Source organism: Oenanthe melanoleuca, chromosome 27 (assembly GCF_029582105.1).
Source record: "Oenanthe melanoleuca isolate GR-GAL-2019-014 chromosome 27, OMel1.0, whole genome shotgun sequence".
NCBI lineage: Eukaryota > Metazoa > Chordata > Aves > Passeriformes > Muscicapidae > Oenanthe > Oenanthe melanoleuca.
The window spans coordinates 5644873-5669566 of record NC_079360.1 but is presented as its reverse complement, the minus strand read 5'-3'; the positions used below and the strand labels follow the sequence as shown (position 1 = coordinate 5669566).

Below are 24694 nucleotides of genomic sequence, written 5' to 3'. Positions count from 1 at the left end.
TCACACACGTGTGACACTGCACACTCAGTCACACACGTGTGACGTTGCACACCCATTCACACACGCGTGACACTGCACACCCATTCACACACGCATTTCTGCTCTGTTGCACACCCATTCACACACGCGAGCCCCCCCACTCTCGCCGCGCACCCCCAGCGTTTCCCTCTCCCCCGCCCCGCGGCCCCTTTAAGGCCCGATTAGGCTCCGCCCCTCATTTTCGGGGAGGGCGGGGCCGCGCGCGGGTCTATTTTTAGCACCGGGCGCCGTCACGTGACCGCGGGTGACGTCACCGAATGTTGTTGTCGGGGCGGGCGGGGCCGCGCGGCGAAGATGGAGGAGGAGGCGGGGGGGCGGCGGGGCGCGCGCCGGGCGGCACCGGGGGGACCCCAGGTACGGGGGGCCCGGGGGGGGCACCGGGGCCCGCGGCGGGGGCGGAGCGGCGGTGTCGGGGTCCCCCCGTGCGGCTCCGGGGGGGCTCCGTGCGGCGGCGGGGGGGGGGGGCTGCGATCCCGGAGGTCCGGTGCGGTTTGGGGCGGGCGGGGGGGGGTCTGCGCGGTGGGGGTGGGATTCGGGGTCATCGTGCGCGGGGTTGGGGGGCGCGGGGTGAGGGGATTCTGCGCCCCTCCTACCCCCGCGGTGGGGGACCCGTGTGCGGGTTTTGGGGGGGCTGCAGTGGGGGGACCCCAGTGCGGGTCGGGGGCTGCAGTGGGGTCGGCGCAGTGGCGGGTTTGGGGGTGCAGTGGGGGTCCCTGTGTGGTTTGGGAGGGGCTCCATTATGGGGGGGCCCGGTGCGGGTCGGGGGGCTGCAGTGGGGGTCCCGCTGCCATCCGGTGCGGCGGCTGCAAGCGGGAACCCCAGCACGGGAGGGGGGGTCCTGTGCACTCGGGGGTCCCGGCGCCTCTCGAGGGGGGACAGCCCTTGCAATGGGGGGGCCCCGCAGTCCGGAGGGGCCCTGTGCATTTTGGGGGAGCCCCGCAATTTCGGGGGTCCCGCTGCCATTGGGGGGTCCCGGTGCGGTTCGGCGGGGCCCCGCAGTGAGCGGTGCCGGTGCGGTTCGGGGGGGGGGGTCGCTGCGGGCCGGGATCCCGGTGCGATGGGCTCTGCACCGTGCAGTGAGGAGGGGTCCCCGTGCCCTGGGGGGGGCCCTGCAGGTTTCGGGGTTCCCGCAGTGTCGGGGGGCCCGTGCGCCTGCCCGGCGGCGGCTCCGCAGCGCGGGGGGGCCGGGGGGGCCCCGCTGCAGCGCAGCGCGAGTGGCGTGTCCCCCCGTGGGGTCCGGCCCGCCGTGGGGGACACCCCCAGACCCCCATCTCGGGGCGATGCCTCGGTTTGGGGGGAGTTGCCGCACCGGGGGGGGGGGGGGGGTCGCTCAGCCTGTCCCCCCTCCCCCCGTGTCCTTATGGGGTCCCATCCGTGTCCCCGTGGGGTGGCACGCTCGGGGGGGTCTCTCCTTGCTGTCCCCCCTCTGCGGGCTCCCCCTTTGTAACGCTGCCGACCCCTCGGGTCCCTTCCGGGGGTCCCCCATCCCGGGGGGGCGCGGGGCCGCATCCTGCCCTGGGTGGGCGCTCGGGGGGGGTCCCGCCCCCCGTTTGGTGCTGGTTCGGGGGTCCCGGGCTCTGACCGGCCCTTGTCCCGCAGGGCTCCCGGGCGGCGCGGGCACAGCCCCGGTGCCCCGGGCGGCGCTGACGGAGCCGCGCCTGTGCGACCCCCCCCGGCACCCGCGGGCCACCATGGACCCCCAGAGCGACACAGGTGAGAGCGCCGGCGACAGCAGCTCTGCGTGCGCCCTGTCCCTGCGATATTGGGGTACCGGGGGGCCACGGCAGCAATTCCGCCCCGCGGGGCGCGCCCGTGTCACACGGGGGTCTCCAGGGCCGCCCCCTGCCCCGTTATCCCAGCCCGTGCCGCCGCCCCATTCCCGTGTTCCCGGACCCCGCTGTGAGGGGACACTGAGGCACGGCTGCTGTCACCGCCACCGGCGTGGCACTGTCACACGTGGCTCTTTATGGCACCGGGGGCGGGTCCCCGCTGCCTCCTGGGGTCCCCACGCGTGGGGACAGCCGTGGTGACCACGCTGTCCCGGCTCCCCGCCCTGTAATTATCCCGCTGGGAACTCCGGCGACATCTGGACGCGCTCATGTCCCCTCCCCAAAGGGGACACGCGGCACCCGCGGGCTCTGCGGGGGAAACTGAGGCCCGGGCCGGTGGCAGCGCCGCGTGTCCCGCTGGGCTCGGGGGTGCGCGTCCCCTCTGTCCCCAAACCCCGCCGGTATTTTTGGAGCGGCCGCAGGGCTGGAGCGGCGCCGGGCCGTGCCTGGCACGGGGCTGGCACGCGGCGCGGTGGCGCGGGGACACGGTGGCAGTGGCAGGGGGGACACGGCGGCGGGGGGACACGGTGGCAGTGGCACGGGGACACGGTGGCAGTGGCAGGGGGGACACGGCGGCAGGGGGACACGGTGGCAGTGGCAGGGGGACACGGCGGCGGGGGGACACGGTAGCAGTGACACGGGGACACGGCTCGGCCGCCTCTGCCACCCCCTCCCGCTTTGGGGTCTGCCTGGGCCGGGTTTGGGGTGCCCGGTCTCAGCCGGGCTGGGGCCATCGGGGATGGGGCAGAGGCCACCCCTGCGCTCAGCTGTCCCCAAGTCACCCCCTGGGGGGGCTCTGCGACCCCCGGCGCTTTTCCTCATCCAGAACCGGGGGGATCCCGTGTGTGCAGATCCCATCTCGGGGTGCACCCCCCCGGACCTCCTGGGGGTCCCCCCATATCCCTGAGTGTCCCCCATCCCCACATGTGCCACCCGCTCCGGGGGGCGCTCCCCGGGCCGGGCCCCCCCTGTGGCTGCCGTGGGGGCCGGGGGGGGGGTCCGCGGCCGGAGCGGGGTCGGGGGGCACCGAGGGGGTCCGGGCGGCAGCGGCGCCCGTTCCCGCGGCCTCCTGGCCGCCGGCAGCGCCAGAAATAGCCGGGCTGACGTCAAGCCCCAGAGCACCCCGGGGGGGGCCGCGGGGGGGGCGGGGGGTGTCCCAGAAATATCCCGGCTATTAAAAGTCTTGGCTTGGGATTAACGCGCGGTAAATAAACGTGGCGGTGCCGGGATTTTGGGGGGGGGGGGGTTACACACAGCGCGACCCCGTAACCGCGGGGAGGTCTGGACCCCAAAAAGGGGGGGGGGTCAACACCTCAGCACGCCGTGACCCCCCCGGCTTGGCCCTGCAGAGCCGCTCGGGGACACAGATGTGCTGAGCTGGCATCTGCGCCCCCAGCCCCTCTTGGGGGGGCTTGCTGGGGGGCTCAGGGGGTCTCCAGTGGGGCGGGAGGGTCGCTTGGTTGAATTGTCCCGAAGTGGAGGCTGATCCCCCCGGCGCAGCCCCCGGTTATTCCCGGCAGCGCTGATGCGGATTAACGTCCCCGGCAATTAGCGGGACGTGGGGAGGGGGTGGCGTGGACTGGGGGGGGGTCGTGGGGACCCCATTCCCCCCCAGGGGCACTCGGGGGTGCGGTGGTCTCGGGGCGGGGGGCACTCAGGCCCCCTCGGCACAATTCCCTATTTTTAGCCGGCTCCTCCCGTGCGCGGCTGTTTCCAGGCGCCACAGGGAACAGCCTGGATTTGGGGAGGGGGCGTGGGTGAGGGGGGGCCCTTCAGCCCTGCCCGCAATGGGGGGGCTGCGTGTGCTGCCATCACCCCAAAAAACGGGGATGCTCTGGGACCCCGCCCGCCGAGGGGGGTTTGGGGGGCTCAGGGAGGTTTGGGGGGGCTGAGGCAGGTTTGGGGTCCCCCCGCCTGTTCGGGGGGTCACGGCTGTGTCTCTGCAGAGGGGGGGTTTGGGGGGCTGAGGCAGGTTTGGGGGGCTCAGGGGGGTTTTAGGGGGATGAATTTGGGTTTGGGGGGCTCAGGGGGGTTTGGGGGGCTGAGGCAGGTTTGGGGGGCTCAGGGAGGTTTGGGGGGGCTGAGGCAGGTTTGGGGTCCCCCCGCCCGTTCGGGGGGTCACGGCTGTGTCTCTGCAGAGGGGGGGTCCGGCCCTGAGCCCCCGCTGGAGCTCCTGCCCCGTGTCCCGCTGCTCGCTGCCCTGCCCGCCCCAGGTGAGTGGGGGGCGGCCCCCTGCACCCCAAAACCCAGGGACACCCCCGCAGGTGTGTGGGGACAGGTGAGCAGGGGCAGGTGTGCACGGACAGGTGTGTCAGGATAGGTGTGTCAGGACAGGTGAGCAGGGACAGGTGTGCACAGGTGAGCACAGACAGGTGAGCAGGGACTGCCCATGGGGTGTCTGTCTGCCCATGGGGTGTCTGTCTGTCCTCGGGAGTGTCTGTCTGTTTTTGATTGTTTTTGGGGTATCTGTCTGTTTTGGGGTGTCTGTCTGTCCTCGGGGGGGGTCTGTCTGTTTTTGGGGGTCTGTCTATCCATGGGGTGTCTGTCTGTCCTCGCGGGGAGGGGTCTATCTGATTTTGGGGTGCCTGTCTGGTTTTGGGGTGTCTGTCTGTCCATGGGGTGTCTGTCTGTATTTGGGGTGTCTGTCTGCCCTTTGGGGGGTTCTATCTGTTTTTGGGGTGTCTGTCTGTCCATGGGGTGTCTGTCTGTCCTCGGGGGGCCTGCCGGAGCCGGGGGGGTCAGGCGTGCCCCACCCCCGCGCCCGGTGACGTGCGTGGGTCCGCGCGGGGACACGTCAGAGCCGGAGGTGCGGGTGGAGGGGGCGGGGGGGGATGGGGGGGTCATTGACACGCCCCCCGCCCCTCCCCCGCCCCGCCCCCCGCTGGGGTTGGGGGGATATTTTGGGGAGGGGTCGGTGTTTTCCCCGTCGGTGTGTGCTGGGTTTGGATTGGGGGGGGGGGCTCCCCCCGGTTTTAATTTTTGGGGGGTTTAATTGAGGTGGGGGTTGATCCAGGGGGGCTGGGGGGGGAGGGAGACCCCCGAGGGTTTCCTTAACACCCCCCCCAACCCAGCACCCCCCGAACTGCACCTGACACCCCCAAACTGCCCCTAAGCGAGTCTCAGCTCCCCTGCACCCCAAAACTGCCCCTAAACCCCTCCCTCACTGCGGGGTGTCCCCATCCCTTGCCCCCCAAGCTCCCCCTGCACCCCAAATCTCCCCCTAAACCCCTCCCTCAGTGCCGGGGTGTCCCCATCGCTTTCCCAAACACTCTCAGCTCCTCCTGTACCCCAAATCTCCCCTCCCAGCCCCTCCTTCATTGCGGGGTGTCCCCATCCTTTCCCCCCTCCCCAAACCACTCTCAGCTCCCCCCTGCACCCCAAATCTCCCCCTAAACCCCTCCCTCACTGCGGGGTGTCCCCATCCCTTACCCCCCAGGCTCCCCCTGCCCCCCAGATCTCCCCTCGCAGCCCCTCCCTCACCGTCCCTCCCCTCTCCCCAAACACTCTCGGCTCCTCCTGCCCCCCAGATCTCCCCCCTAAGCCCCCTCACGGTCCGTCCCCTCTCCCCCGCAGCGTGTCCGGAGGGCGCGGCGGGCGCGGGGCCCGAGGCGGGGCCGGGCGCGGGGCTGGCGGCGGCGCGGGAGCAGCAGCTGCAGCGGGAGCTGGTGGCGCTCAAGCAGCAGCAGCAGCTCCAGAAGCAGCTGCTGTTCGCCGAGTTCCAGAAGCAGCACGAGCACCTCACCCGCCAGCACCAGGTGCAGCTGCAGAAGCACCTCAAGGTGGGTGGGGGTCGGGCGGGGGTCGGGGGGGGTGTGGGGTGTCGTGGGGATGGGGTGATGGAGCTGTGGGGTGGCACCGATTTAGGGTGATGGAGCTTTTGGAAGGATATTGGGGGTGATGGAACTGTGGGGAGGAATGTTGGAGGTGATGGAGCTTTGGGGCGTCACCAGTCTGGAGGTGATGGAGTTGCGGGGGGGGATATTGGGGGTGATGGCACTTTGGGGTGGCACCGATCTGGGGGTGATGGGGTTGTGGGGGGGGGATACTGGGGTGAAGGAGCTGTGGGGTGTCACCACTCTGGTGGTGATGGAGCTTTTGGAAGGATATTGGGGGTGATGGAGCTGTGAGGTGGTGCCAGTTTTGGATGATGGAGCTTTGGGGAGAGATGTTGGGGTGATGGAGCTTTGGGGTGTCACTAGTCTCAGGGGGTGATGGAGTTTTGGAGTGGCACCAATTTGGGATGATGGAGCTTTGGGATGTCACCAGTTTGGGATGATGGAGCTTTTGGAAGGATGTTGGGTGATGGAGCTGTGAGGTGGTGCCAGTCTCGGGGGGTGCAGTTTTTGGAGGGGTATTGGGGGTGATGGAGCTTTGGGGTGGCACCAATCTGGGCGCAGTGGAGCCGCGGCGTGTCCCCCCTGGAGGGTGACATCGGCGGGATGGGGCTTTGGGGCCGCCAGCTCATGGCCCCCTTTGTGGGGGCGTCACCCCGGCTCGGAGGAGCGGCGGGGGGGTGTGGGGGTCCCAGTGTGGGGCCGGGTGTGGGGGTCTCATCCCAGTGCTGGGTGTGGGGGTCCCATCCCAGTGCTGGGTGTAGGGGTCCACCCGCAGTGCTGTGTGTCGGGGTCCCAGCACGGGGCTGGGTGTGGGGTCCCACTGTGGGGTGGGTGTGGGGTCCCCCCGCTGTGCTGGGTGTGGGGGTCCCTCTGTGCCGTGTGTGGGGTCCCATCCCGGGGTGGGTGTGGGTCCCCCCGCTGCCCGGCGTGGGCCCCACTCGCTGCCCCGCAGCAGCAGCAGGAGGCTCTGGCCGCCCGGCGGCAGCAGGAGCTGGAGCAGCAGCGGCAGCGCGAGCGGCAGGAGCTGGAGCAGCAGCGGCTGGAGCAGCTGCAGCACAGCCTGCGCCCCAAGGAGCGGGGCCGCGACAGTGAGCGGGCTGGGGGCTGGGGGGGAGTGGGGTACAGGGGGGCTGGGGGGGAGTGGGGTACAGGGGGGCTGGGGGGGCTGGGGGGGTGGGGAATGGGGTACAGTGAGACTAGGGGTTTGGGGAGTGGGGTACAGTGGGACTGGGGGGGTTTGGGGGGACTGGGGAATGGGGTACAGTGGGGCAGAGGGGTGGGGAGCGGGGTACTGGGGGGCTGGGGGCTGGGAGTGGGGTACAGTAGGGCCTGGGGGGTTTGGGATGTGGGGAATTGGGTACAGTGGGGCTGGGGGCAGTAGGGAGTGTGGGGTACAGTGGGGCTGGAGGATCTGGGGGTTCTGTGGGGCTGCAGGATGGGGTGTGAGGAATGGGGTACAGCAGGGCTGGTGGGGTGGGGAGTGGGGTACGGGGGCACCTGAGGGGTTTGGGATGTGGGGAATGGGGTACAGCGGGGCTAGGGGCATTTGGGGTGTGGGGAGTGGGGTACAGCGGGGCTGGGGGGCTGGGAGCAGTGGGGAATGGGGTACAGCGGGGCTGGGGGGTTTGGGGTGTGGGAGGTCTGGGGCTGGGGGGGTCTGGGGGCAGTGGGGAGTGAGGTACAGGGGGACTGAGGGAGTCTGGGGGTTCTGTGGGCTGCAGGATGGGGTGTGGGAAATGGGGCACAGAAGGGCTGGGAGGGTTTGGGGTGTGGGAAATGGGGTACAGAAGGGCTGGAGGGGTTTGGGGTGTCAGGAATGGGGTACAGCAGGGCTGGAGGGGTTTGGGGTGTCAGGAATGGGGTGCAGCAGGGCTGGAGGGGTTTGGGGTGTCAGGAATGGGGTGCAGCAGGACTGGGGGGGTTTGGGGTGTCAGGAATGGGGTACAGCAGGACTGGGGGGATTTGGGGTGTCAGGAGTGGGGTACAGCAGGACTGGGGGGGTCTGGGGTTCTGTGGGGCTGCAGGGTGGGCTGTGCTGCCCCCCCGACCCCACCCGTGCCCCCAGGCGCCATCGCCAGCACGGAGGTGAAGCTGAAGCTCCAGGAATTCCTGCTCAGCAAGACAAAGGATCCAGGCCCCCCCAACCATTCCCTCCCCCAGCACCCCAAATGTTGGTAGGTGCCCCCCAGAGCCCCCCGAGGCGCCGTGGGGGTGACACGGTGTCCTAGCGGGGTCTGTGCCGCCTCCCCCCCCCCAGGGCTCACCACACCTCGTTGGACCAGAGTTCCCCCCCCCAGACCGGCAGCCCCGGGACCCCCCCGTCCTACAAGCTCCCCCTGCTCGGCACCTACGACGGGCGCGATGATTTCCCGCTCCGAAAAACCGGTGGGTGCACACCCGGGGCAGGGGGTGGCGGGGACACACCCGGGGGGTGACGGGGACACACCTGGGGGACACACCCGGGGGGTGACAGGGACACACCCGGGGGACACGTTTGGGTGACATGTTGGGGTGACATGTTTGGGTGACACGTTTAGGGGACACATTTGGGGCACAGTTTGGGTGACATGTTCGGGTGACACGTTTAGGTGACATGTTTAGGTGGCACGTTGGGTTGACACATTTGGATGATACTTTTGGGTGACATGTTTGGGTGCCACGTGTAGGTGACAGTTTGGGTGACACGTTGGGGTGACGCATTTGGGTGACATGTTTAGGTGACAGTTTGGGTGACACGTTTGGGTGACACATTTGGGTGACATGTTTGGGTGCCACGTGTAGGTGACAGTTTGGGTAACACATTGGAATGACACATTTGGGTGACATGTTTAGGTGACAGTTTGGGTGACACGTTGGGATGACACATTTGGGTGCCATGTTTAGGTGACAGTTTGGGTGACATGTTTGGGTGTCACGTTGGGGTGACACGTTTAGGGGACACATTTGGGTGCCATGTTTGGGTGACACGTTTGGGTGCCACGTGTAGGTGACAGTTTGGATGCCACGTTTAGGTGACAGTTTGGGTGACACGTTGGGGTGACACATTTGGGTGACACGTTTGCTGCAAAATTTGGGTGCCACATTTGGGTGATATGTTTGGGTGATACATTGGGGTGCCACGTCCGGGTGACATGTTCAGGTGACATGTTCAGGTGACATGTTTGCTGTCACATTTGGGTGCCATGTTTGGGTGATACGTTCAGGTGATACGTTCAGGTGACATGTCAGGGTGCCACGTTTGGGTGAAATGTTGTGGTGCCATGTTGGGGTGACACGTTTGGTGCCACATTCGGGTGCCACATTTGGGTGACGCGTTTCGGTGACACGTTGAGGTGATGTGTTGGGGTGACATGTTTGCTGCCACATTTGGGTGCCCCATTTGGGTGCCACGTCCCTGTCACCTTTGGGTGACATGTTTGGTGCCGTGTCTGGTGCCACCTCTGAGTGCCGTGTCCGGTGCCGTGTCCGGTGCCGTGTCCGGGTGCCACATTTGGTGCCACATTTGGGTGATACATTTGGGTGGCACATTTGGGGCCGTGTCTGGGTGCCAGCTCTGAGTGCCAGTGCCGGTGCCGTGTCCGGTGCCGTGCCCGGTGCCCGCTCTGAGTGCCATGCCCAGTGCCATGCCCAGTGCCGTGCCCGGTGCTGTGTCCGGTGCCGTGTCCGGTGCCGTATCCGGTGCCGTGTCCGTGCCATGTCCGGTGCCATGCCCGTGCCATGCCCGGTGCCATGCCCGGTGCCGTGTCCGGTGCCGTATCCGGTGCCGTGTCCGTGCCATGTCCGGTGCCATGTCCGGTGCCGTGCCCGGTGCCATGCCCGGTGCCGTGCCCGGTGCCGTGTCCAGTGCCGTGTCCGGTGCCATGCCCGGTGCCATGCCCGGTGCCGTGCCCGGTGCCGTGCCCGGCGCCCCCTCTGAGCCGCGCTGCTCGTCCCCAGCGTCGGAGCCCAACCTGAAGGTGCGCTCGCGGCTGAAGCAGAAGGTGGCCGAGCGCAGGAGCAGCCCCCTCCTGCGGCGCCGCGACGGCTCCGTGCTCAGCGCCTTCCGCAAGCGCCACGTGGAGATCACCGGTGCGGGGACACCCGGGGGGACACGGGGACACCGGGGACACGGGGGGACACCGGGGGACACGGGGACATGGGGACACGGGGGTAACAGGGACACGGGGGACACCTGGGGACATAGGGGACACGGGGACACCCAGGGGGATGCGGGCTGGGGACACAGGGGACACCTGGGGACATGGGCTGGGGACACAGGCTGAGGGCACTGTGGGGGACATGGGCTGGGGACACCATGGGGACACGGGCTGGGGACTCCACTGGGGACATGGGCTGGGGACACCATGGGGGACATGGGCTGGGGACATGGGCTGGGGACACCATGGAGACACCGTGGGGACACGGGCCGGACTCGCAGCTGGCACTCAATGTCCCCAAGTCACCGGGTGCTTCCCCAGAGCCACCGCGGCTGGTGGGACACAGGGCGGGGTGTTGGTGTGTGACAGTGTGTGACACAGAGCAGTGTCCCCGTGTCACACGGTGTGTCTCAGTGTCCCTGTGTCACACTGTGTGTCCCGCAGTGTCACAGTGTCACACAGAGCAGTGTCCCCGTGTCACACTGTGTGTCCCGCAGTGTCACTGTGTCACACGGTACAGTGTCCCCGTGTCACACGGTGTGTCTCAGTGTCCCCTGTCACACGGTGTGTCCCGCAGTGTCCTCGGTTTGCAGCAGTGCCCCCGGGTCGGGGCCCAGCTCCCCCAACAGCTCCCACGGTGCCCACAACGGGCTGGCGGCGTCTGTCCCCAACATCCACAGTGAGGTACGGCCGGACGGGGACGGGGACAGGGATGGGGACAGGGATGGGGACGGGGATGGGGACAGGACAGGGACAGGGACAGGGAGGGGATGGGACGGGGACAGGGACAGGGACAGGGATGGGGACAGGGACAGGGACGGGGACAGGGATGGGGACAGGGACGGGGACAGGGATGGGGACGGGGATGGGGATGGGGATGGGGAAAGGGACAGGGATGGGGATGGGGATGGGGATGGGGACAGGGATGGGGACAGGGACAGGGATGGGGAAAGGGACGGGGACAGGGATGGGGACGGGGACAGAGATGGACACAGGGACAGGGATGGGGACAGGGACACGTGTGTGTGAGCAGAAGGACTCAGAGTGTGTTGGTGACATCGTGTCCCCCCACATTTTGGGGCTGTGACACGTCCCCACATGTGCTGGTGTTGGTGACATCGTGTCCCCCGTGTGCCACAGCAGCTCCTGCCCCAGCCCCACGCCCTGGCCCTGGACGGGGCCCAGCTCAGCCTCTACACGTCCCCATCGCTGCCCAACCTGTCCCTGGGGCTGCAGGCCACTGTCACCGTCACCAGCGCCCACCTCCCCGTGAGTGCGGGCGTGGGGACCCTGCGGGGGTGGCACTGGGGCATGGGGCACCATGGGGGGACATGGGGACACCATGGGGGGGGACACAGGGACATGGGGACACCATGGCAAGTGGCACTGGGACACAGGGACACCATGGGGGGTGGCACTGGAACATGGGGACACCGTGATGGGTGGCACTGAGACACGGGGACACCAAGGGGGGTGGCACAGGGACATGGAACCCCACGGGGGGGGAGGATATGGGGATACACTGGGGGGTGGCATGGCAGCCTGTCACCCTATAGCAGGAACTGGGGACCCTCCTGGGGGTGGCACAGGCACCGAGCACCCCGTGGCACTGTGGGATCCCCCGGGGGTGGCACAGGCACCCCGTGGCACTGTGGGGACCCCCCAGGGGTGGCACAGACACCCAGCACCCCGTGGCACTGTGGGGACCCCCCGGGGGTGGCACAGGCACCCCGTGGCACTGTGGGACCCGCGGTGGCAGCGCTGTCCCCGCAGGTGTCCCCCAAGCTGTCGCCGCAGGCGGAGGGCGAGCGGGGGGTGCCCCCGGGGGTGTCCCCGCTGCGCCCCGGGGCCGCCCTGCCCGGCAAGTTCCTGAGCACGTCGTCGATCCCCGGCTGCCTGCTGGGGGTGGCCCTGGACGGGGACGGCGCGCCCGGGCCGCCCTCGCTGCTGCAGCACGTGCTGCTGCTGGAGCAGGCGCGCCAGCAGAGCACCCTGATCGCGGGTGAGCCCCAGTTCCTCCCAGTTCATCCCAGTTCATCCCAGTTCATCCCAGTGCTGCCCCAGTTCATCCCAGTGCTGCCCCAGTTACCCCCAGTGCTGCCCCAGTTACCCCCAGTGCTGCCCCAGTTCATCCCAGTTCATCCCAGTGCTGCCCCAGTTCATCCCAGTTCATCCCAGTGCTGCCCCAGTGCTGCCCCAGTTACCCCCAGTGCTGCCCCAGTTCATCCCAGTGCTGCCCCAGTTCCTCCCAGTGCTGCCCAGTGCTGCCCCAGTGCTGCCCCAGTTCATCCCAGTGCTGCCCCAGTTCATCCCAGTGCTGCCCCAGTTTCTCCCAGTGCTGCCCAGTGCTGCCCCAGTGCTGCCCCAGTTACCCCCAGTGCTGCCCCAGCTCCTCCCAGTGCTGCCCAGTGCTGCCTCAGTTCATCCCAGTGCTGCCCCAGTTCCTCCCAGTGCTGCCCAGTGCTGCCCCAGTTCATCCCAGTGCTGCCCCAGTGCTGCCCCAGTTACCCTCAGTGCTGCCTCAGTTCATCCCAGTGCTGCCCAGTGCTGCCCCAGTTCCTCCCAGTGCTGCCCCAGTTCATCCCAGTGCTGCCCCAGTGCTGCCCCAGTTACCCCCAGTGCTGCCCCAGTTCCTCCCAGTGCTGCCCCAGTGCTGCCCCAGTTCCCCCCAGTGCTGCCCCAGTTCCCCGCAGTCCTCCCTCCATGTCCTCCCAGCCTGCCCAGTTCCCCCAGTCCTTCCCCAGTTCCTCCCAGTTCTCTCTCAGTGTCCCCCAGTTCTCCCCAGTTCCCCCAGTTCCCCCCAGTGCTCCGTCACTGTCCCCCAGTTTGCCCTCTGTTCTCCCCCAGTCCTGCTCCAGTTCCCCCCAGTCCTCCCTCAGTCTCCTCCCAGTCTGCCCAGTTCACCCAGTCCTGTCCCAATTCCTCCCAGTTCTCCGTCAGTGTCCCCCAGTTCCCCCAGTTCCTCCCAGTGCTCCCTCAGTGTCACATAGTTTGCCCTCTGATCCCCCCCAGTCCTGCCCAGTCTCCCCCCCCAGGTCCCTCCCCACTTTCCCAGTTCCCCCCAGTCTCCTCCTATTTCCTCCACCCCTTCCCCAGTTCCCCCATTCCAGACCCCCCGCTGCCCTCCTGCAGCCACTCCGGGGGTCTCGGGGGTCTTGGGGTACCCCCCCTGAGGGTCCCGGGTGTCTCGGGCATCCCTCCGGGGTCTCAGGGGTCTCGGGTATCCCCCCGGGTGTCTCGGGGATCCCCCCCGGGGGTCTCAGGGGTTTCGGGGATCCCTCCCGGGGGTCTCGGGGCTCTCGGGGATCCCCTCCTGAGGGTCTCGGGGATCCCCCGGCGGTCCCGGGGGTCCCAGGGGTCTCGGGTATCCCCCCGGGTGTCTCGGGTATCCCCTCTGAAGGTCTCGGGGATCCCCCCCGGGGGTCTCAGGGGTTTCGGGGATCCCTCCCGGGGGTCTCGGGGCTCTCGGGGGTCTCGGGGATCCCCTCTGAGGGTCTCGGGGATCCCCCCGGGGGTCTCAGGGGTTTCGGGGATCCCCTCCTGAGGGTCTCGGGTTCCCCCGGGGCTCTCGGGGGTCCCGGGTCCGCTGACGGCGTGTCGCGCAGTGCCGCTGCACGGGCAGTCCCCGCTGGTGGCGGGGGGTCGCGGGGGGGGTCCCCGCGGGAGCGCAGCGCCGCGGCACCGCCCGCTGAGCCGCACGCAGTCCTCGCCCCTGCCCCAGAGCCCCCCGGCGCTGCCCCACGGCGCCCTGCAGCAGCAGCTCCGCGACAAGCAGCAGGGCCCGCTCGGCAAGGTGCGGGGGGACGGGGGAATGGGAACGGGAATGGCGCGGGAATGGGAACGGGGCGGGAATGGGAATGGGATTGGGGAATGGGAACGGGAATGGGGTGTGAGCGGGAATGGGAACGGGAATGGGAATGGGATTGGGATTGGGGAATGGAAACGGGAATGGGGTTGGGGTGGGAATGGGATTGGGGAATGGGAACGGGAATGGGATTGGGGAATGGGGAACGGGATTGGGGAATGGGAATGGGATTGGGATTGGGATGGGAATGGGAATGGGGTGTGAGTGGGGCGGGAACGGGAATGGGGCGGGAATGGGATTGGGGTGGGAATGGGGCGGGAACGGGATTGGGGTGGGAATGGGAATGGGAACGGGGCGGGAATGGGAACGGGGCGAGAACAGGATTGGGCTGGGAACGGGATTGGGGTGGGAATGGGATTCGGGTACAGGGTGGGAATTGGGTGGGAATTGGGTGGGAACGGGGTACGGGGTGTGAGAGGGACTGGGGTGGGAATGGGGTGTGGGGTGGGAGTTGTGTAGCTGTGCCGCTGACCCCCCAAATACAGCGGGGAGGGGCGGTGCGAGCAGGGGAAACTGAGGCAGAGGACGGGAAATTGGTGGGGGGGGGGCTGGACAGAGGTGTGGGATGGGTGTGGGGTGACTGGGGTGACTGTGGGGCACGGGGTGGGTACAGGGGGCCATGGGGCAGACACAGGGTGTAGGGGGAGGGTCACTGATCCCCCGCGCCCCCCCAGCTGCTCCCCAAGGGGGCCGAGCTGGCGCGGCAGCCCCCCACGCACCCCGAGGAGACGGAGGAGGAGCTGACGGAGCAGCAATCGCCCCCCCCGGCGGAGAGAGGCCCCCCGGGACCCCCGCTGGCGTCCCCCGAGACCGGGGACCCCCCGGAGCAGCCGCAGGACCCCGAGGGCTGCCAGGAGCCGGGGGACAGCGGCGACGAGCCCGAGCCCGGAGGGGACCCCGACGTCACTGAGCTGGGGGTCACCTACAAGCAGGTGAGACTTTGGGGAGGGGGCGGCCGGATCCCTTCCATCCCCCAAACCGCAGCGCGGGCCCCCCGCTCCCCCCAGCCCCGCGTGTGCCCCCTCCCCCGTTTTTGGGGAGCGGATGCCGCAGCGATGACTCGCGAGGGTCGGTGACTCATCCCCCGCTCTGTCCCCGCCGCCCCCGCGCCGCGACCCCCCCCGTCCCCTGCCTGACTCACCGCCGCCCCCTCCCCAGGTGTTCCCCGAGGCGCCGCTGCCGCTCTTCCCCGCGCCCCCCCTGGGGGTCCTGGCGCTGCCCCACCCCGCCCTGGGGCGCACGCAATCGTCCCCGGCCAGCGTCAAACCCCCCCCGCCCGAGGGGCCCCCCAAGCACCTCTTCACCACAGGTACGGGGCCGGGGGGTTCTGTGTCCCTCGGGGGGACACGGGGGGCTCCTGTCCCCTGGGAAATGCCAGGGCTGTCCTGAGTGTCCCGTTCCGTGCTGGGGGATTCCCTCCTTCCCTGGGGGTCCCAATCCTTTGGGGTGCCTGGTGTCCCCCAGTTCCGTGGATTCCCCTTGTCCCCTGGTGTTCCCAGCACCTCAGGGTGTCCAGGTGTTCCTCAATCCCACAGGATCCCTCTGTCCCTTGGGGTTCCCAATCCCTTGGAATGTCCTGGGGTCCCTCAGTGCCATCGGATCCCCCTGTCCCCTGGGGTTCCTGATACCTGGGGGTGCCTGGTGTCCCCCAGTCCTGTGGATTCCCCTTCCCCCTGGGGTTCCCAACACCTCTGGGTGCCCAGGGGTCCCCATATGCCATTGGATCTCCCTTCCCCCTGGGGTTCCCAATCCCTTGGAATGTCCTGGGGTCCCTAAATAACATAAATAACTCTGTCTTCTTGGGTTCCTGATGCCTGGGGGTGCCTGGTGTCCCCTAATCCTATGAATTCCCTTTATCTCCTGGCGTTCCCAACACCTGGGAGTCCCCATATCCCATGGGATCCCCCTTCCCTCTGGGGTTCCCAGTCCCTTGGAATGTCCTGAAGTCCCCCAGTTCCATGAATTCCCTCCTTCCCTGGGGTTCCCAACACCTCAGGATGCCCAGGGGTCCCCATATCCCATAGGACCCCCTGTCCCCTGGGGTTCCTGATACCTTGGGGTGCCCAGGTGTTCCTCAATGCCATAGAATCCCTCTGAGCCTCGGGGTTCCCCATCCCTGGGGGTGCCTGGTGCCCCCAATCCTATGGATTCCCTTTATCTCCTGGCGTTCCCAACACCCGGGGGTCCCCATATCCCACGGGATCCCCCTTCCCCGGGGGCTGCCCCTCCCGGGGGGCGGTGCCAGCTGTGCCAGCTGTGCTGTGCCCAGGCGTGGTGTACGACACGTTCATGCTGAAGCACCAGTGCACGTGCGGGAACACCACCATCCACCCCGAGCACGCCGGCCGCATCCAGAGCATCTGGTCCCGCCTGCAGGAGACGGGGCTGCTGGGCAAGTGCGAGGTGAGGGGGGCTCCCCGCGGCCCGGGGGGGCTGGGGGCGGCAGGGGCAGCCCGGGGGGGCTCAGGCTGTGCCCTTCCCCAGCGCATCCGCGGCAGGAAGGCGACGCTGGAGGAGATCCAGACGGTGCACTCGGAGCACCACGCGCTGCTCTACGGCACCAGCCCCCTCAACCGGCAGAAACTGGACAGCAAGAAGCTGCTGGGTGGGTGCTGGGGGGGGCCCTGCTGCATGGGACCCCCCCTCTCTGGAGCTGGGGTCACCTCGCTGCCCTGTGCCCAGGTCCCTCTGTTCCTGCGGGTTCACACCCCCTTGGGTGTCCCCTGGGGGGTCCCAGTCCTTGGGGTGCTCAGGGATGTCCCTGTCCCATGGGATCCCCCTGTCCCCTTGGGGTGCTCAGGGATCCCATGGGCTCCTTGTCCCCTGGGGTTCCCAATCCTCTGGGGTGCCCAAGGATGTCCCTGTCCCATGGGATCCCCCTGTCCTGGAGTTCCCAATCCTTTGGGGTGCTCAGAGATCCCTTTACCCCACGGGATCCCTCTGTCCTGGGGTTCCCAGTCTTTTGGGGTGCTCAGAGATCCCCTTACCCCATGGGATTCCTCTGTTCCCTGGGGTTCCCAGTCCCTTGAGGTGCCCAAGGGTGTCCCTGTCCCATGGGATCCCCCTGTCCCCCGGGCTTCCCAGTCCTTTGGGGTGCTCAGAGATTCCCTTACCCCACAGGATCCCCCTGTCCCCTGGGGTTCCCTCTGTCCTGCAGGACCCTTCTGTCCCACAGGATCCCCCTGTCCTTGTGTTCCCAGTCCCTTGGGGTGCTCAGAGACCCCCTGGCCCCGCGGGATCCCCCTGTCCTGGTGTTCCCAGTCCCTTGGGGTGCTCAGAGGCCCCCTGGCCCCACGGGATCCCCGTGTCCCCCTGTCCCCATCACCCCTTGCCCCGCAGGTCCCATCACTCCGAAGACGTACGCGGTGCTGCCGTGCGGGGGCATCGGGGTGAGTCTGGGGGCGCGGATTGGGGGTGCTGGGGGTGTCCCCGGGGCGGGGGCGCCCCCGTGAGCCCCCGTGAGCCCCCCTGAGCCCCGCTGTCCCCGCAGGTGGACAGTGACACGGTGTGGAACGAGCTGCACTCGTCCAGCGCGGTGCGCACGGCCGTGGGCTGCCTGCTGGAGCTGGCCTTCAAGGTGGCCGCGGGGGAGGTCAAGGTGAGCGCGTGGCACCGGCACTGGCACCGTCACCGTGCCCCCTGCGGTGTCCCCTGTGTCCCGTGTGTGTCCCAGTGCCACCCGTGTCCTCCTCTGTTCCGTGTGTGTCCCAGTGCCACCCGTGTCCTCCTCTGTCCCGTGTGTGTCCCAGCGCCACCTGTGTCACCGTGCCCCCTGTGGTGTCCCCTTGTGTCCCGTGTGTGTCCCAGCGCCACCCGTGTCACTGTGCCCCCCTGTGGTGTCCCCCTCAGTCCTGTGTGTCCCAGTGCCACCCGTGTCCCTGTGTCCCACCCGTGTCTCTGTGTCACACCTGTGTCCCTCTGTCCCCGTGCCACCCATGTCTTTCTGTCCTACCCGTCTCTGTCCCACCCGTGTCTCTGTCCCACCCGTGACCCTGTGTCCCACCCGTGTCCCTGTCCCACCCATGTCTCTGTCCCACCTGTGTCTCCCACCCGTGTCCCTGTCCCACCCGTGTCCCTGTCCCACCCGTGTCCCTCTCTGTCCCCCAGAATGGCTTCGCCGTCATTCGCCCCCCAGGCCACCACGCCGAGGAGTCCACGGCCATGTGAGTACAGGGACAGGGCCGGGACCCCCACAGGGCCATCCCTTGTCCTGTGTCCCCTGTCCCCCGTCCCATGTCCCCCGTCCCATGTCCCCTGTCCCTGTCCTTGTCCCCAGGGGCTTCTGCTTCTTCAACTCCGTGGCCATCTCGGCCAAGCTGCTGCAGCAGCGGCTCAGCGTGGGCAGGATCCTCATCGTGGACTGGGTAAGGGGGGACCCCAGCGTCCCTGGGGACCCCGAGGGCGGGCTGGGGGGGTCCCTGACCCCGGCTGCCCCCCAGGACATCCACCACGGCAACGGGACGCAGCAGGCGTTCTACAGCGACCCGCACGTGCTCTACATCTCCCTGCACCGCTACGACGACGGCAACTTCTTCCCGGGCAGCGGCGCCCCCGAGGAGGTACCGGGGGGATTTGGGGGGTGGGCGTCCCCCCCGTGCCCCCCCCCCGGGCCTGGCTGTGGCACTGGGGGGTCACCCGTGGCTGTGTCCAGGTGGGCAGCGGGCTGGGCGTGGGCTACAACATCAACATCGCCTGGACCGGCGGCGTGGACCCCCCGATCGGGGACGTGGAGTACCTGACGGCGTTCAGGTGGGGAGGGGGCGGGCGGGGAGGGGCTCCGTGGTACTGAGGGGGGCTCTGCCTCGGGGAGCAGCTCCTGAGCCCCTGGGGGGGGCTCTGTGCCGTGGGAGGGGTCCTGGGGGAAGGGTCTGTGTGCAGTGGGGAGGGGGCTTTGCATCAGGGGGTCCCTGCACAGCTTGGGGGGTCCCTGCACACTCTGGGGGGTCCTTGCACATCTTTGGGGGGGGTCCCTGCACACCCTGGGGGTCCCTGCACATCTTTGGGGGGTCCCTGTTCTCTGGGGTTCCCCCTAACCCTGGGGGGGTTCCCTGTGTTCTTGGGGGTCTCCCCAAGCCCTGTGGGGGGGGGGGGATCCCTGTGTTTTTTGGGGCTCCCCCAGCCCGGAGGGGGTCCCTGTGGTCTGGGGGGTGTCCCTGTGTTTCCTGGGGCTCCCCCAGCCCCGGGGGTATCCCTGTGTTCTTTGGGGGGCTCCCCCAGCCCTGGGGGTGTCCCTGTGTGTTTTGGGGGTGTCCCTGTGTTCTTTGGGGGGCTCCCCCAGCCCCTGGGGGTGTCCCTGTGTGTTTTGGGGGTGTCCCTGTGTTCCCGGGGGGTCTCCCCCAGCCCCGGGGGTCCCGACCCGCTGCTCCCCCAGGACCGTGGTGATGCCCATCGCCACCGAGTTCTGCCCGGACCTGGTGCTGGTCTCCGCCGGCTTCGACGCCGTCGAGGGCCACCTGTCCCCGCTGGGCGGCTACTCCGTCACCGCCAAGTGTGAGTGGGCTCGGGGGGTGTCCCGGGGGGGGACCCCGGCCCGGCCACCCCCTCACCCCCCGGTGCCCCCCAGGTTTCGGGCACCTGACGAAGCAGCTGATGATGCTGGCGGGGGGCCGGGTGGTGCTGGCGCTGGAGGGGGGGGCACGACCTGACGGCGATCTGCGACGCCTCCGAGGCCTGCGTGAGCGCCCTGCTGGGGCTGGAGGTACGGGGGGCGGGACCCCAGACCCTCCCCGCGGGCTGGGGGCACAGCTGGTATTGGGGGTACAGCCCATACTGGGGGGTACAGCCCATACTGGGGGGCACAGCTGGTATTGGGGGCACAGCCCGTGTTGGGGGCACAGCTGGTATTGGGGGCACAGCCCGTGTTGGGGGGCACAGCTGGTATTGGGGGCACAGCCTGTATTGGGGGGCACAGCCCGTGTTGGGGGGCACAGCCCGTGTTGGGGGCACAGCCCGTGTTGGGGGGCACAGCCCGTGTTGGGGGCACAGCTGGTATTGGGGGGCACAGCTTGTATTGGGGGCACAGCCAGTGTTGGGGGCACAGCCCATACTGGGGGGCACAGCTGGTATTGGGGGTACAGCCCATACTGGGGGGTACAGCCCATACTGGGGGGCACAGCTGGTATTGGGGGCACAGCCCGTGTTGGGGGCACAGCTGGTATTGGGGGCACAGCCCGTGTTGGGGGGCACAGCTGGTATTGGGGGCACAGCCAGTGTTGGGGGGCACAGCCCGTGTTGGGGGGCACAGCTGGTATTGGGGGCACAGCCAGTGTTGGGGGGCACAGCCCATACTGGGGGGCACAGCCCGTACTGGGGGGCACAGCCTGTATTGGGGGGCACAGCCTGTATTGGGGGGGCACAGCCCGTGTTGGGGGGCACAGCCCATACTGGGGGGCACAGCATCTATTGGGGTCACAGCCCCTGTTGGGGGCACAGCCTGTACTGGGGGCACAGCCCCTGTTGGGGGGCACAGCCCATGTTGGGGGCACAGCCTGTATTGGGGGCACAGCCTGTATTGGGGGGTACAGCCCGTGTTGGGGGGCACAGCCCCTGTTGGAGGGCACAGCCTGTACAGGGGGGCACAGCCTGTATTGGGGGGTACAGCTCATACTGGGGGGGCACAGCCGCTGTTGGGGGTCACAGTCCATGTCGTGCCTCAGTTTCCCTTCGCTGGTCCCACCCTGCTCTCTTTGGGGAGGTGCTGATGTCACTTTTGGGGTTCTTGTGGCATTTTTTGGGGTGCTGATGCCAGTTTAGTGGTACTGGTGTCACTTTTGGGGTGCTGGTGACATTTTGGAGATGCTGGTGGCAGTTTTGGGGTGCTGATGTCACTTTTGGGGTGCTGATGTCACTTTGGGGCGCTGGTGTCACCTTTGGGGCGCTGACACCGTGTCCCCCAGCTGGAGCCCCTGGACCCCGCCCTGCTGCAGCAGAAACCCAACGAGAACGCGGTGGCCACGCTGGAGAAAGTGATCGAGATCCAGAGTGAGAACCGGGGACACGAGGGGACATGGGGGGGACATGGGGACACGGGGGGACATGGGGACACGAGGGGACATGGGGACACGGGGGGACATGGGGGGGACATGGGGACACGGGGGGACATGGGGACACGAGGGGACACGGGGGGACATGGGGGGACAAAGGGACACGGGGGGACATGGGGGGACAAAGGGACACGGGGGGACATGGGGGGGACATGGGGACACGAGGGGACACGGGGGGTGTGACAAAGGGACGGGAGGAGGGAGACAAGGGGATGTGGGGAGGTGACAAAGGGAGACAGGAGGATACGGGGGGGTGACAAGGGAACACAGGGGGATGATAAAGAGACACGGGGGGGTGACAAGGGGACACAAGGGAACACGGGGGATGACAAGGGGACACGGGGGGTGACGAGGACACAGGGACATGGGAGGTGACAAGAGAACACAGGAGGTCACAAGGGGACACGGGGGTACACAGGGAAGTGACAAGGGGACACAGGGACATGGCGGGTGACAAGGGGACACAGGGGAATGACAAGGGGACACAGGGGAATGACAAGGGGACACAGGGGAATGATAAGGGGACATGGGGGGTGACAAGGGGACACAGGGGGTGACAAGGGGTCACGGGGGGATGATAAAGAGACAGGAGGGGTGACGAGAGAGCACAGGGGAACACGGGAGGTGACGGGGACACGGGGGGTGTCGGGGACACGAGGGGACACAGGAGGTGACAAGAGGACACAGGGGGTGACAAGGGGACAACGGGGGGACACAGGGAAGTGACAGGGGGACACAGGGGGATGATAAAGAGACATGAGGGTGACAAGGGCACACGGGAGGTGACAAGGGGACACGGAGGGTGACAGGGGGACACGGGGGGACACGGGGGGATGATAAAGAGACATGAGGGTGACAAGGGCACACGGGGGGTGACAAGGGGACACAGGGAGGCGACAAGGGCACACGGGGGATGACAAGAGGACACAGAGAGGCGACAAGGGGACACGGGGGGTGACAGGGCCGCAGCAGCCCCGTGCCAGCCCCGTGTCCCCCCAGGCCGGCACTGGGGCTCCGTGCGCCGCTCCGCCGCCGCCGTGGGGCGCTCGCTGCTGGAGGCGCAGCGCGGGGACAGCGAGGAGGCCGAGACGGTGACAGCGCTGGCCCTGCTGTCCGTGGGGACCGGGACCGGGACCGGGACGGGGACAGCGACAGCGACAGCGACAGCGACAGCGACGGACGCGCAGAACAGGTACGGCCGGTCCCGGGGGATTGGGGGGATCTTGGGGGATTTTTGAAGCGATTTTGGGGGAGATTTGGGGTGATTTTGGAGGTGATTTTTGGGTGATTTTGGGGTTGATTTTGGGGGGATTTTGGAGGTGATTTTGGGGTGATTTTAGGGGGGTTTTGGGGTGATTTTGGAGGTGCTTTTGGGGTTGATTTTGGGATGATTTTGGGGTGATTTTGGAAGCGATTTTGGGGGGATTTTTGGGGGATTTCTAAGCGATTTTGGGGTTCATTTTGGAGGTGATTTTGGGGGGATTTTTGGGGTTGATTTTGGGGGGATTCTGAGGTGATTTTTGGGTGATTTTGGAGTGATTTTTGGGTGATTTTGGGGGTATTTCGGGGGGATGTTGGAGGGATTTTTGGGTGATTTTGGAAGAGATTTTGGGGGTGGTTTTGGGGAGATTTTGGGGTTTTTTTTTGGGGTTGATTTTGGGTTGATTTTTGGAAGTGATTTTGGGGAAATTTGGAGGTGATTTTGGAGGTGAGTTTTGGGGGAATTTTGGAGGTAATTTTGAGGGGGATTTTGGGGGGATTTTTGAAGCGATTTTGGGGTGATTTTGGAGGTGATTTTGGGGTTGATTTTGGGGTTGATTTTGGGGTTGATTTTGGAAGCGATTTTGGGGGGATTTTTGGGGGATTTCTAAGCGATTTTGGGGTTCATTTTGGAGGTGATTTTGGGGGGATTTTTGGGGTTGATTTTGGGGGGATTCTGAGGTGATTTTTGGGTGATTTTGGAGTGATTTTTGGGTGATTTTGGAGGTATTTCGGGGGGATGTTGGAGGGATTTTTGGGTGATTTTGGAGGTGATTTTGGAAGAGATTTTGGGGGTGGTTTTGGAGGTGATTATGGAGGAGATTTTGGGGTTGATTTTGAGGGAATTTGGAGTTGATTTTGGGTTGATTTTGGAAGTGATTTTGGGGAAATTTGGGGGTGATTTTGGAGGTGAGTTTTGGGGGAATTTTGGAGGTAATATTGAGGGGGATTTTGGGGGGATTTTTGAAGCGATTTTGGGGTGATTTTGGAGGTGATTTTGGGGTTGATTTTGGAAGCGATTTTGGGGGGATTTTTGGGGGATTTCTAAGAGATTTTGGGGTTCATTTTGGAGGTGATTTTGGGGGGATTTTTGGGGTTGATTTTGGGGTGATTCTGAGGTGATTTTTGGGTGATTTTGGGGGTATTTTGGGGGGATGTTGGAGGGATTTTTGGGTGATTTTGGGGGGATTTGGGGTGGTTTTGGGAGGATTTTTGGGGTTGATTTTGGGGGTATTTGGAGGTGATTTTGGGGGGATTTCGGAGGTGATTTTGGAGGTGGTTTTTGGGTGATTTTGGAGGTGAATTTGGGGGATTTGGAGGTGATTTTGGGGGTGATTTTGGGGGTATTTTGGGGGGATGTTGGAGGGATTTTTGGGTGATTTTGGAAGCGATTTTGGGGGTGATTTTGGAGGTGATTATGGAGGAGATTTTGGGGTGATTTTTGGGTGATTTTGGTTTTTTTTTGGGTTGATTTTGGAAGTGATTTTGGGGAAATTTGGGGGTGATTTTGGAGGTGAGTTTTGGGTGATTTTGGGGGAATTTTGGAGGTGATTTTGGAGGTGGTTTTTGGGTGATTTTGGAGGTGATTTTGGGGGGATTTGGGGGGAATCTGAAGGAGCCCCGGGGGACCCAAAGAACAGGGGGAGGAGTGGGAATGGAGCTGGGTGTGGCACCGGGGAGGGGACACTGTGTCACAGGCACTTGTCCCTCCCTGCCAGGCCAGCAGAGGAGCCGATGGAGGCCGAGCCCACGCTCTGACCCGCCCGATCCTCGGGAAACCCAAGGAACTCCGGGAAGAGAAAAACACACACACACACACACAAAAAAAAAAAAAAAAAAAAAAAAAAAAAAAAAATCACAGTAAAAGAAAAAAAAAATCCAAAACACACAGAAAAAAAACACTAAAAAAAAAAAAAAAAAAAAAAAAAAAAAAAAGGCAGAAATCGAAAGGAAAACCAGAAAAAAAAAAAAAAAAAAAGAGGAAAATATTTTCTTTTTCTATTAAAAGAGGAGAAAAACACAAAAAAATCCCCCTGCCCGTCCTGTGCCCCCTCCCCGCGGTGTTTGCGGTCGTGTCTCTTGTGCAGCAGCGGTTCCACCAGCACCCCCCACTGTCCCCAACTGTCCCCAACTGTCCCCTCGTGTCCCCCCGTCCTTCAGCTCCCCCCGGGGCTCCTCCAGCTTTTTTTTAGGGTTTTTTCCTTTTTTTCCCCCCATTTTTGTGTCTCCCCCCTCTCGTTCCCTCCCTGGCTCCGGCATCCGTCCCCCACCCGGGGGAGGCGATGGGAAATATTTGTGCCTTTAAGTAATTTTTTTTTTTTTAATGCCTTAATTTCCCTTCGTTTTGGGTTTTCTTAAATTTTCTTGGGTTGTTTTTGTTTTTTTTTTCCCTTCGGCCTCCCCGTTTGGGACGGGGACACGAGACAAAGGGACGAGCCCTGTCCCCTCCCACCCCCCTCCCGTCCCTTTGTCACCCCGGGATCAAATTTGTCCTTACAGGAGAGGAAAAAAAAGAAAAAAAAAGAGGAAAAACCACTTTATTTTCCTGTTTTGCCACCAGGCCGAGGGGCCTCGGAGCGATTTTAGCTTTAAAAGAGAGAAAACCACCCAACCCCCCTCTAAAAAGGGATATAATTTTATTACAGATGGATTATTTAATAGTATTTTTTTAATGGGGGGGGGGCGG

General features: G+C 65.7%; 1 protein-coding gene across 1 annotated transcript; it reads left to right on the top strand.

The window, feature by feature from the left end:
* Positions 1-317: 317 nt before the first annotated feature.
* On the top strand, positions 318-24540 carry HDAC5 (histone deacetylase 5). The gene is given in 28 exon segments (XM_056511984.1): positions 318-393; positions 1639-1752; positions 4007-4081; positions 5442-5647; positions 6657-6792; positions 7770-7878; positions 7962-8089; positions 9641-9772; positions 10418-10524; positions 10981-11109; positions 11614-11842; positions 13446-13633; positions 14380-14637; positions 14864-15014; positions 15975-16108; positions 16190-16310; positions 17045-17094; positions 17196-17303; positions 17813-17868; positions 17982-18069; positions 18145-18264; positions 18357-18454; positions 19077-19195; positions 19269-19333; positions 19335-19403; positions 20602-20686; positions 21748-21940; positions 23727-24540. Coding segments are annotated over 27 exon segments (3216 nt in total). The 5' UTR covers positions 318-393; positions 1639-1730; the 3' UTR covers positions 23767-24540.
* The last annotated feature ends 154 nt before the right edge of the window (positions 24541-24694 follow it).